Source organism: Mesocricetus auratus, unplaced genomic scaffold, assembly GCF_017639785.1.
Source record: "Mesocricetus auratus isolate SY011 unplaced genomic scaffold, BCM_Maur_2.0 Super-Scaffold_100007, whole genome shotgun sequence".
In the NCBI taxonomy this organism is placed as follows: Eukaryota; Metazoa; Chordata; class Mammalia; order Rodentia; family Cricetidae; genus Mesocricetus; species Mesocricetus auratus.
In genome coordinates this window covers 64355016-64368097 of record NW_024429191.1, presented here as the reverse complement: position 1 = coordinate 64368097, position 13082 = coordinate 64355016, and the positions used below count along the sequence as shown (strand labels likewise).

Here is a 13082-nt window from a genome sequence, read left to right as displayed (position 1 = left end):
GAAAAACAGAGGCAGGTTTGTGTTCAAGTACTTTCCTTTAAGCTGTTTGATTGCTAGGTACCTAGCTGTGATATTTAAGAGACCATAGCAACTGAATTGTGTGTCCAGTCACTCCCGAGACTCCTCTAGCAAGTGGGAAACAATTAAGCTGTGTACATGTGCCCTTCGAGTGTCACTGCAGTGAGAACAGAAAAGCTGTAGACCAAAGCATTGAAAAGAAGCAAGAGAGCCAGGGGTCAGGGGAGAAAATAAGGGGGGAAAAGGAGGAAGTAAGAAGAAGGGAGGGGAGAGGCTAATGGAACTCACCAACAAAAACCTCCAGCCTGAGTTTGTGTCCTTTAATATGTCACTTCTCCCTTCCATCTCTGTTGTCATCTTATTAATCACTTGAATACTATTTCATAGAAGACCTTGGCCCCAGGTTTTGTAGTTGTAGGGTTTTTGTTTTTGTTTTTGCTTTTCTTTATTCTCCCTCTTGATTGACCATTGGTTTGAATTTTGTTGGCTATTAAGTTCATCTAACATATTTATTGAGCATTTTCTGCATGTTATGTATTCTAGTATTAGACAGTCACCAGAGAGCTAAACAGAGAAAAAATTTATTGTCTTTCTTATGTTTCCAGGGATGAGAGGTTGAAAGAAAACTAGGTATAAGAAGATACAGATATGTTAGATAATGTTATGGACTGGATTTGTGTGTGTGGCAGCCCTAAACTCCAGTGTGGTTACATTTGAAGATGGGACAAGCCTCTAAGGATGTACTTAAGGTCATATGAAGACCTGAGGATGGGACCTGGGCTCATAGCGTTAGTGTCTTTGCACCAAGAGGCACCAGAGTGCCCATTTCTCTCCTCTGCATAGGCACAGGAAAAAGGTCATGTCAGGATGTGGAGAAAAGGAGGCCATCTACATGACAGGAAAAGAACCCTCCCTTTCTACAAATCAAGTTGGCCATCATCTTGATTTTGTATTTCCCATTCCCTAGGATTTTGTGAAAAATATATTTTTGTTGTTCAGTCACTTAGTCTGTGACATTTTGTTGCAGCAATTCAAGGGGTCTGATACAGTTATGTAGAAAACTAAATGAGAACCGGCAAAAGAATTCTGGGGATATAGAGAGATGGTTTATAATTCTAATAGGATGATTTAGGAAAGTTTGTTTGAGAAGGTGATATTGAATAAAGGACAAGGAGAGAAGGAAGGAAGAGAACAATGTTCCCATGGAAGAACCTTGTAGTAGGAAAGTCTAGTGTGCCTGTAGCAGTGTGAGAGATGAATAGAGGACTAGGGGTCAGAGAAAGGGCCAGGGTAAAACCACAGGGCAATAAGGCTTTGGATTTGATGCTAAGTACAATAGGAAGCCTTTGGAGACTTCGGCTTAAGTTTTGGTGTTGTCTGGAGCAATCTCGTGTATCCCAGGCTGACTTTGAACTGTTGTGTAGCTAAGGATGAGCTTAAGCTTCAGATCTTCTTGGATTAGTACTTGGATTACAGGTGTGCACCTCAGTTTTTGGTTTATGCTTTTCTGGGGATAGAATCCATGTACATGCTAGATAATCATCTTGCCAACTGAGCCATGTGCTCAGCCTTACCTAGCCTTACTTTTTAAAGGATTGTACTGGATGCCATGTGTGGGAAAAAAAGGGGACTTCAGATAACATAGGATAAAACAGGACAACAGTTTAACAAAATCAAGTGAAACAGGGTGACAGATGATTGTTGGGTTAGGGACATGGTAGCAACAAAGCTAATGGGAAATACTTCAAGTCTAAGTATTGTTGGAAGGTAATTCTGGCAGCATTTGCTAGTGGCTTAACTGCTCAGTGATAGTAAGAAGGTAGGTTTCAGGGCTGGAGAGATGGCTCAGAAGTTTAGAGCCCTGACTGCTCTTCCAGAGGCCCAGGTTCAATTCCCAGCACCCACATGGCAGCTCACCACTGTCTGTAAGTAACTCCTGTTCTAGAGAATCTGACACCTTCACACCAGTGCATCTAAAATAAATTTTAAAAAAGAAAGAAAAAGAAGGTAGATTTCCTTGTGGGAACTGTTTCTTCTCTTTTTTAAGTTATTTTTATGTATATGAATATTTTACCTCTGTGTATGTACACACAACCTGTATGCCTAGTGCCTTCAGACAAGAAAAGGGAGTCAGATCCCTTGGAACAGGAGTTGTGTGTGTTGATATTTTGCTTATGATACAACAAATAAAGCTTGCCTAAAGAATAAAGAAGCAAAGCAGCCAGCCTCTAGAGTTCTCACCTCTACCAATGCTCAAACCTGTCCTCAGACTGCTTAGACTACTCTCCATAAAACCTCAGACTGTCAGTTCCTGTCTCCTCCCACCTTATATTCCTTTCTCTGCCCAGATGTATCACTCCCTAGTGCTGGCGTTACAGGTGTGAGCTTTGTTTCTCTTTTAGACTGATTCACTCTCATGTAACCCAGGGTAGCCTTGAACTCACAGAGATCCATCTCCCTTTGTCTCCTGAGTGCTGGGATTAAAGGTGTGTGCCACCACTGCCTGGCCTCTATGGTTAACTAGTGTGACTAGCTTTGCACTATGATCTTCAGGCATGCTCTATTTATTAGATCATAAACAAAATATCACCATAGTTACAGATGGCTATGAGTTGCCATGTGGGTCCTGGGAATTGAGCCTGGGTCTTCTAAACCTCTGTGTCATCTCTCTAGCCCCAGAATTTTAAAATGTACATATAGTGGCTAGGGAAATGGCTAGGAGATAAAGGTGCTTGTCACCAAGTTTGTCAACCTAAGTTGAATCCTTGGAACACACATGGTATAAGGAGAGGACCAAGTCATGCAGGTTGTACTCTGACTTCTACGTGTATATACCATGGCACCTGAGTACACACATGTAAATTTGATAGTTTTTGTTTCTTTTTCTTTTTTTAAACATACTTTTTAAAATTGATTCTTTGAGAATTTCACATCATGCACCCCAGTGTCCCTCATTTCCCCATCCATCCATATCCGCCCTCCACCATTGTAGCCTACCCCCCAAAAGAAAATAAAATATTTTATTCAACTAAAATCTTGCCAACCCTTGTGGGCAGTGGCTTCTCCTCAGTAGTCGCAGCCTTCTCTCGTTCCAGCCCCAGCCGTCTCCCCCAGCTCTGCCAAACTTGTACCTCTCCACTCCTCCACCTTCCCTGCCTCTCCACACATTCATTCATAGTGACGGTGGAAGCTACGGCGTGTCTCACAGCATAGCCTTTTGCCCAAACAACTTCACTTGCAAATGTTCATTGCAGTGAGTCAGTGTGGTTCAGGGCCTCAGGCTTCTGCTACACTGCTGATACTGGACCCTAGCTGTATCTGGGATGTCTTCCTGTTGCCCTGTGTCATGGAGATCCTGCAGTTATGATTTGGCAGGATGGGCCTTTTCAGGCACTCCAGCCGGCAGCACATAGATGGGATAGATGTTGGGATGAGCCAACTCAAAGCCCTGAATCTGGGCCTTGGTGGTAGCTGAGTTGGTCAGCCAGGTCTCCGCAGCTCCTCCTGTGCTACTGTTGTAGTGGCTAGCTCTTCTGTGGCCGGCAAGGGGCAGGGCCAGCTTGGACATCAACATGACTTCAAGTGGCAGCCCAGACCACAGACATCCTTGTGGTCATTGGTGGTAACATGGGTGGACCTCGGACATCAACAGAGACCCCAGCTGAAGCAGGGCCATGGACCCAAACATGGCCTTAGGCAGTAGCCAGGCCTGGATATTACCATGGCCTCAGGTGGCTATGCAGACTTCTCATATTTACAAGTTCCTCACCACTGTAGCATCTCCAGATCCAACTCTCTGCACAGTGCATGAAGCACTCCCCTTCGTTCTCTGTCTCTCCACCATGTACCCTGTCTTTCCATCTCATCATGGTGGCACCTGCTGCTCAAGGGCGGGCACTGGAGGGACTTCTGGCTGCCCCAGTAGTTTTCCCTTAAATAGGACTTTGTTTTCAGCTTTAAGTGAAATAGTATTTACTCCTTTACTCAACATGTTTAGTTTTGAAATTCATCTTTTTTGATTCATATGTGCTTATGTAGTTTAAAAATATTTCTTATGTTGTTGTATCTTTTTCCTTAGTTTGTCAGTATTGGTGATATCTTTATAACTCTCATTTTGTTCAAGTTACTCATAATTTTCCTCTCCTCTATTTTATTTCTGTTCTAATCTTTGTTTCTTTTTTTCATTTTTTAATCTTTGTTTTCTCTTACTAACTTTTTTTTAACTCTGTAATTCAGTATTAAACACAGAGCCTTGGTCATGGTTGGTAAGTGTCCTTCCACTAAGTAGAGCACTTTTTTTTCCTTGCTGTTCTGGAACTTGCTTTTAGACCAGGCTGCCTCTGCCTTCCAAGTGCTGGGATCAAAGGCATGCGCCGACACCACCTGGGGAGTAGAGCACTTTTTAAACTTGTTATCTTGAGATAGTCTCACTGTAGCCCAGGCAGACATTGAACTTGCTATCCTCCTGCCTCAACCTCCCAAGTAGCTGGAATTTCAGGGTTGTGTTTCTCTTAATGTAGGCATTTGCTTCACCTATACACTTCTTCCTTAGTATCCTTTGTTTTGTTCCTTACTTTTGGTGTGTTGTATTTTATTTTTGTTGATTCAATATAATTCCATAGCTTTTTAAAAATTTCTTCTTTTGACTCTGTTCACTGATCAGAAGTAGATTGTTTAATTTCTACATCTTCCTAAAGTCCTTAGTTTTCTATTGAATTCCAGTCTCTGTTGTGGTTGGAAAAGATGTGGTGTCATTTCAATATTGTTAGTGTGTGTGTGTGTGTGTGTGTGTGTGTGTGTGTGTGTGTGTGTGTGTGTGTGTAGTGAAGGTCCAAGGACAGCTTTGATGAACCAGTTCCCAAGGATGGAATCCCAGTCATCAGGACCAGGGGCAAGTGCTTTTATCTGCTGAGCCATCTTGTTAAATTTGTTAGGACTTGTTTTGTGACCTAACACGTAATGGATATATACTTTTCAGAAGAATTAGCGTTCTGCTACTGTTCTGTGGAATGTTATATGTGTGCCTCTTTAGACTTCCAGATTTGGGGTTGTTAAGGTTTTCTATTTCCTTATTGATTTTCTGTCTGGATCTTATTGATTTGTTGAAGCTTTGGTATTTCAATCTCCAATTACCATGTTGTTATGTTCTGTCAGTATTCGTTTAGAATACTTGGGTTTTCTTACATAGGCTGATATAAATGCCTCTGTCTTAACATGTTAGTTCCAGGGTACCTAGGCAATATTGATTTTTTTTATTTTATATGATGTGTACGTGTGCTCTGTGTGTGTGTGTGTGTGTTGTGCCGTGTGATGTGATGTGTGCATGTATGTGTGTGTGATGCTCTGTATGTGTCATGTGCTGTGTGAGTATATGATGTGTTGTACATGCTGTGTGTGTAATGTGATGTGTATGTGATGTGCGCTGGTATGCATATACCACAGTAAGTGTATGGAGATCAGAGGACAACTTTTAGAAGTCAGTTCTCTCCTTCCATCTTGGCTTCTGGAGATTGAATTCAGTCTTGCACAGGAAGCACTTTTACCCTGTCAACCATCTCACCAGATCAAGATTAATTTCTGCATAACATGAAGACGTGTATTCAAGTTACAAACTTTTCACTAACAGTAGGTTTCTCTCTGTGTGTGTGTGTGTGTGTGTGTGTGTGTGTGTGTGTGTGTGTGTGTGTGTGATTTCTTTGTAGACAAGGCTGGCCTCAAACTCACAGAGATCCACCTGCCTATGCCTCCCAAGTGCTAGAATTAAAAACATACCACCACCACCCAGCCACAATAAGGTTTTCATACAAACTGGAAAAATGAGATCTGTGTTTGGTGTTCTCTGTTTCTCCTTTTTTTCTCCCACCTAGTCTCTAGATTACAATCTTAGTCATATAATTATGATAAACTGACAATTTAGTTTAAAAATCATGTGAAATCAGTAAAATCAGGTATGTCAGTAAGCTCAGACGAGTTTTAACACCACTCTCTTGTTTTGTGGTACGAGAGGTTGGACATTGGATCTTGGAACATGGCAGGCAAATCTACCTCTGAGCCTTATCCCCAACTTTTCTTCCTTCTTATTTTGAGACACAGCTTCACTAAATTGCTTTGACCTTGAACTCATTCTGTAATCCAGGCAAGCCTTGGACTCATCATCTTCTTGCCTCATCCTGTTTTTTATCTAGAATTGAAGCCTATATTACCAAACACAAGCGAATTTTTGTTTGTAATGTGAAAAAACTCTTCAGTGGAAATTTTGCGTTGACTGCTTCTTTGTTATTTCTTAAGCTTTTCTTTTTCTACTCTGTGCATTGTGTATACATGTCTTACCTGAGTAGAGTGAGTTGGCCAGGATCTTGGAACACTTATCACCTGAAGTTTGGTAGTTGTTGTTATCCCTGAGTCCAGAAATCAATGATGAAACATTATCTTTGTTTTTAAATTCAAATAAAATGGTATATCATTGTATTAAATTCCATTAAGTATCAGCAATTATGGAATCTTGTCAGATATTTCATCTGGTTTCCTTTACTCTAGAGATAGTATTTTTATCCAGTTCTACACTAGCTATTCTGTAGAGAAATTTAAGTAATTTAATATTGTTCTATACTTCATTGATTTTTTTTTAAATATCAATCTTTTCCTATCAGTTAAACATCCATTTTGACTTTTTCAAGGAGGTTTTCGTACCTTCTCTTAACACAAGACTTTTATTTCAAAGCAGTGGATATTCAAAAATCAAATTCTAGCAGCCAATTCATGAGACATTTCAAATAGAAAATACTTTCAGATGATGACAGTCCTATAATTATTGTTTGTTTGTTTTTTGATTGTTTTTGGCTTTTTCGAGATTTCAGGACAGGGTTTCTCTGTGTACCCCTGGCTGTCCTGGAACTCTCTTTGTAGACCAATCTTGTCTAGAACTCACAGAGGCCTGCCTCTGCCTGCTCAGTGCTGGAATTAAAGGCAAGTGCTATCACCGCCTCCGGTGACAGTCCTATAATTTTTAACATATTATAGTGTTATGGGGGAAATTAAGTTATTGATCAACCCTAATCATTGAGTAAATAGCACTGATAGGAAATTTGGTTTACATTCTTTTAAATTTTATTTATAAGACCAATAAATTATCTTAAGAAAATAAATGAGGTTTTGTTCATTATAGAGAACTTCAGTTGGTTTCTTGGTACTTAGTTACATTGTAATAACTAGTACACAGTGCAGTAGAACTCATGACATTCAAAAATGGTTAAAAATTATTGTCTCTACACCTGACTTTTGTCTTTTTAATTTACTTAGTTCTTTATTAATTTTTGCTTGTTTGCATTTGCTGTATTTCATTTCTTACCATATTGAAACAATGCCTAACTCTATGTTCAAATTTTTAAAATAACATATATTTAAGATATTGATGTATTTCCAAGTATTATTCTTGCTTTACTGTATATGTTTTACTGTATTCCTCTCTCACCCATGTTTTTAAGATTGTTTTAAGGTTGGGCTCTTCACTGACTCTTATTTTTAATCTAACAATACATTAATAGAATGTGTATTCATTATGATACAGGTCGAAATTTGATTTTTTTTATTCTGGCATTTGTAATTTACAAATAAGGATCTTTGTTCAGCTAGCCTGCAGAATTAATTTTCCCCATCTCTTTTTAGCTATTAGAGAAATTAAGAGAACGTTGGGTTTCCACTGGCTTATGGCATAATTTGGAGTCAGTGAAGACAGTCATTGCAGAACCCCAAAGAGGAGAAAAAACTGATTTTGATGAATTGCTGCAGGTGTACTACGATGCCATCAAGTTCAAAGGAGAAAAAGGTCATTTGTAACACGAAAGATAAAGAGTCATGATGTTGGGGTTCAGACTTTAAGCTGAAGATCACAGAAGCAAAGCAGCCAAGCCACTAACTCTTCCCTCTATCTCAGACTGAAAGGACTGTCCTGTCCTCAGTGTGGTCAGAGAATAAATCTCCCCACCAAGCCTCAGACTGCAATCCCAGACTGCTGCCTCTTCCTTTTATACCTCTCAAATCCTGGGATTAAAGGCATGTGATCCCAAGTGCTGAGATCACTTTTGAGTGAGCTGTTTCCCTTTAGGATTGGCTTAATTTTATGTAGCTCTGTGGCATTCAACTAACAGAGATCCATCTGCTTGTTTCTTTGAGTCCTGGAATTAAAAGTGTTTGCCACTACCGCGTGGCTCTGTGGCTAGCTAAAATGGCTGCTGGGATTAGAGATGTGTATCACCACTGCCTGGCTCTATGGCATGTGCTTTCAGTACTCTCAAGCAAGCTTTAATAAATCATAAATAATATATCCCCACAGTAATTGGAAATAATTTCATGGTCAGTGAAAAGGCTTTTTAAACTGTAAAGCAAGGAGTATTTGGTGGTTTGTTTTTGTTTTTTGTTTTTTTGGTTTTTACGAGACAGGGTTTCTCTGTATTGTTTTGGAGGCTGTCGGTCCAGCCCGGCCTCGAACTCACAGAGATCCTCCTGCCTGTGCCTCCTGAGTGCTGGGATTAAAGGCGTGTGCCACCACCGCCCAGCCATTTGGTGTTATTAAAATGGTTCACATACTGACATTCTCTTTCAAGACAAACCAGAAACAAACAAAAACTCAGGCACAGCATTGCAGAGGCTGCTGCAGGAAGATTGCTGCATAGAGGAGGCTGTATTTGTGCTGGTAAAAGTAATGATTGGATTTCAGTTTCTTAGTTAACGCTTGTTCATTTAATTTCCTGCTGCTACTCTGTGCTGTGTGTAAGTAACCTTTTATTTTGTTTTATATTTATTTTGATTTTTCTAGACAGGGTTTCTCTGTGTAACAACCCTGGCTGTCCTGGAACTTGCTTTGTATTTTGTAGACCTGGCTGGTCATGAATTCAGAGATTTGCCTGCCTCTTCATCCTGAGTGCTGGGATTAAAGATATGCGCCACCATACCTGGCTTTAAATAACTTCAAAAATGAACAGTTTGTAAATTGATTTGCTGCCATTTCCATCTAATTTTTTCCTTACTTATTTAAAGATAATGAGATTTAAAAACTGTCTCATAAAGTAATCCCTGACGGTTTTAAATTTACTAAAAATACTTAAGAATAAACGATGTCAGAGAATTTTGAGCTTGCTTTTTAACAATGTTGACTTCTTGTGCTTAAGATGGAGCCCTTCTCATAGCGGTGTGTCGTGGCAAAGTGAGCGAGGGTCTGGATTTCTCCGATGATAATGCCCGTGCTGTCGTAACAGTAGGAATTCCTTTTCCAAATGTGAAAGATCTTCAGGTAAGTCATAGAATCCTCAAGGAGCTCCATCCATGAGCTCTATGTAGCGTTAACTCTATGTTTTCCTTCAGTCGCTGGAGAATCTGAATGAATGAGAGTGTTCTATGAGGAAACGTTTACTTGTAGCATATTCTTTTGTTCAGCAGAAGCGGTTTTGAAAGTGGGGCCTCAGTCGGGCAGTGGTGGCGCACGCCTTTAATCCCAGCACTCCGGAAGCAGAGGCAGGCGGATCTCTGTGAGTTCAAGACCAGCCTGGTCTGTAAGAGCGAGTTCCAGGACAGGCTTTAAAACTACACAGAGAAACCCTGTCTTGAGAAAAACAAAAACAACAAAAAAAGCAAAGTAAAGTAGGAAACATTTGGATGAGTTGGTTTGACTGGGCATGTTAATTAGGGTAGCCAAAAGGGGACTTTTGATTGCTGGACTTCAAAAGATGAACCTTGCTTGTCAGCCTCAGGAGGAAGTGACCAAATAAGGGAATAGACACTGGTGGCTAGTTTTAGGAATGTAATCTAACAATTTTAGCAAGGAAGAGGGTTAAGAGGCAAACCCTGTTGTTGCCATGTTTGCTGTGCTTGGGCATCTACACCTTGAAAATGTTTTCTCTGTTTTGCTCTAATTTTACTGTTCCTCTAAACAGAAGAGTCATTCCTAAAGCAGTTACTTCATCTAGACCAGCATTCACAACTTGTGGGTTACAACCCCTTTCACAAAGCTCCATCTACAAAAATATTTACATTACAGTAGCAATTATTAACAATTACTGTTATGAAGTAGTATTGCATTACAAAAATCATTTTATGGTTGGGGATTGATCACCACAACATGAGGAACTGTGTTAAAGAGTCACAGCATTGTTTATTCATAGTAAGTGCTAAGGGGATGTGTTAGGCTTCTCCAGAGAAACAGAACCGCCTGAAAAGAATGTGCATGTGCGTGTCTGTATGTGTGCACATAGGTACTTGCATGTGGTTATATTGAGTCAGTTACAGGAGCTAGCTGAAAAGGCCAACCAAGGCTAAATGCAAGCTGATTGCATGGCTCAGTTCAAGAAGACGGGGGCTGCAGAGATGGCACAGTGGTTAAGAGCACTGGCTGTTTTTCCAGAGGACCTGGGTTCAATTCCCAGAACCCACGTGGCAAGTCACAACTGTCTGTAACTACAGTTCCAGAGGATCCAACACCCTCACACAGGCATGAATGCAGACAAAACACCAATGCACATGAAAGAAAATTAAATAAAATCTATTTTTAAAAAAAGACAAAGCTGAAAGACTTAGACTCCCAGGTGTTGATGATGTAGCTCCATCCAAGGCCAAAGGCCAACCACCCCACCCCTCATCCCCAGGATCAGTCTGTGCAAGTTCCAGGGTCCAAAGGTCAAAGAACTTGCCATCTGACGTCCAAAAGTAAAAATAATAGAAAAACATGTCAGCTTCAGAGGGACAGCTAGAGAAAAGCTAGAGAGTTTTCTCTCTTTGCCTGTAATTCTTGGTGGCCCACAACTGAACCTCTTCCTCACTGGATTTGGTGACCCACAAACCAGTATCTGGGCATAGGTTAGATACCCAGAAATAGTGACTTTCTAGGCATCCTTCAAATTACTCAAGTCAACATCCAAAGTTAGTACCACAGCTGGCACTAGCATCTCTCAGGAAGAGTTTCCTTTTGTTTCCCACAGGCATTTGAAGGTGCTAGCAACGAGAGCAAGACTTGGTATCTCCTAGCCACTGAACTGGCCCACCGAGTATGATCTGTTTCTCTACTCCCAGGGTACGGCCAGTTAAGGTAGCAGGCCAAAATAGGAGTTCTTTCTGCAGTGTAGTTACCTTCACTATTGTTAGTGTGTTAGTAAGCACTGTAAACTATACAGCTACTTTCAGTTCTCTAGAGTAGAGCGGTTTGGGGCTGACATTAACAATAAATACACAGTAGTTCTTTAATCAGCTCCTACTCTTCAGAAAACCCCTGAACTTCAAAGTTTCTATGTCCTCAGGAGGGAGTGTCATCCAGTCACTCATGATCGAATCCTTCTAGAGTTTGCTGGCCTTGACAGCCTCTACTGTCCACAACTACCAGCGTTCCTTTTGCCAGCATGCTAGGCTGGGTCTGCTATTCTGAAATAACTGTTGTGGGGTGACATATGCTCTGGAATGCCCTATATTCACCATCAGCAGCTTTCAAGCTAAATTCTGCAGAAGCCTAGCTCTGCTGTTGGCCCAACTTTGTGGTTACCTATTGATGGCCTACAGATGTCCTGTCCTCTTACCCTGGCCCTGCAGTGTTGTATGAATGCACTTTTGTTACATGCAGACAGCCTCTTTCATCTCATACACTACATATTCCTTTTCTAGCATCTTAAATGTATTTCCCCTTATACGGATTCTTTCCAATTTTTTTCTCATACTCGTTCTAAGTCTTGGACCTTCACACATTTTTCAGAAATGGAAAAGATGACAAACTTCATGGCTAATACTAGGCTACACTGAGTATTATACTTACAAAGTAGTGAAGCCCAAAAGTATTCATGTCAGACTTAACAATGCTCAATACATTTGAGAAGAGAAAGTAACTATCAAAAGGTACATTATCATTTCCCATAATTTTTAGTAAAAAAAATTTTCAAAAATGCTAAACATATTTGTTATATTATTCTTTGCTAGTTTTCAAAAATTCTTTTAAAAATCCTTTATTTCTTTTCGTTTTATCTACCTTCACTCCAACAATTGTATTCTGGACCTTGCTGTTATACAAAACTTGAGTTGTTAATATTTTCTTTCTCTGTTAATCAGTTTTCCTGTCCTCTACCCCTCCCTTCCTTCCTTTTGGGTGTGGTATGGTGTGTATGCACATGTGAGTATATGCCTGTGTCTGCATATGCAGGAGCCACAGAAGACATCAGGAGTCTTCTCTATCACTCTCTGCCTTACTTTCTTAAGACAGTGTCTCTCACTGAGCCTGAAGCTCACTGTTTTGGCTGGCTGGCCCCAGAGCTCTAAGAATTCACCTGTCTCCCCCCGCATTTAGGTGTCAGGCATGTGTGACCATGCCTGGCTTTTTATATGGGTGCTAGGCATTACAATTCAAGTCTTCTTGCTTGCATAACAAATGCTTTTACCATCTCTCCTCCAGCTCCAGTAGTATTTTCGTTTTCAACAATATCAGATGTAAAGGAAATGTATTTCACATGGTCATATGTCTGGATCAGTCCTGTGTAACAAATACAAACCTTAGTGATTTGAAGTAGTAATTATTTATTATAGATCACACATCTACAGAGTGTGACTGACCAGCACCACTTACTGAAAAATATTTATTTGTATACCACAATGGAGTGTGAAAGAAATACAAATTTTCATGTTTTGGTAAAATCCAGTTAGGAAATAGCTAGCAAATCCAAAGTCATGAAAAGTTTGCCACAAATATTTTCGTCTGTTTTTTATGTAAATTTTAAATTTAAGTATATGATCCCTGGTGAATAGATTTTTATATTCAATACAAAATGAACATCCAACTTTTTTATATCAAAAGTGAGTCCTTTATAAACAACAAATGGTGATAGAATTTTTTTTCAATTCATCCTGCCAATCTCGGTCCTTCAATTACAGAGTTTAACCCATTTGTATTTAATGTAGTTAGTAGTGAGGAAGAACTTGCCATTGGCTATTTGTTTCTGTGTCTTGTAGTTTTTGTTCTGTAGATCCTTCACTCTTGCCCTTTTTGTGTTCAGTTACTTTATAGTCCACCAGAGGTTGAATGTCCTATATCCAAAATG

General features: G+C 40.1%; 1 protein-coding gene across 1 annotated transcript in view; it reads left to right on the top strand.

Moving 5' to 3' along the window:
• Brip1 (BRCA1 interacting helicase 1) overlaps window positions 1–13082 on the top strand; it is a 128641-nt gene that overhangs the window by 78515 nt on the left and 37044 nt on the right. Inside the window, 2 exon segments of the mRNA XM_040749404.1 lie at window positions 7684–7843; window positions 9186–9307. Of these exon segments, the coding sequence (XP_040605338.1) occupies window positions 7684–7843; window positions 9186–9307 (282 nt within the window).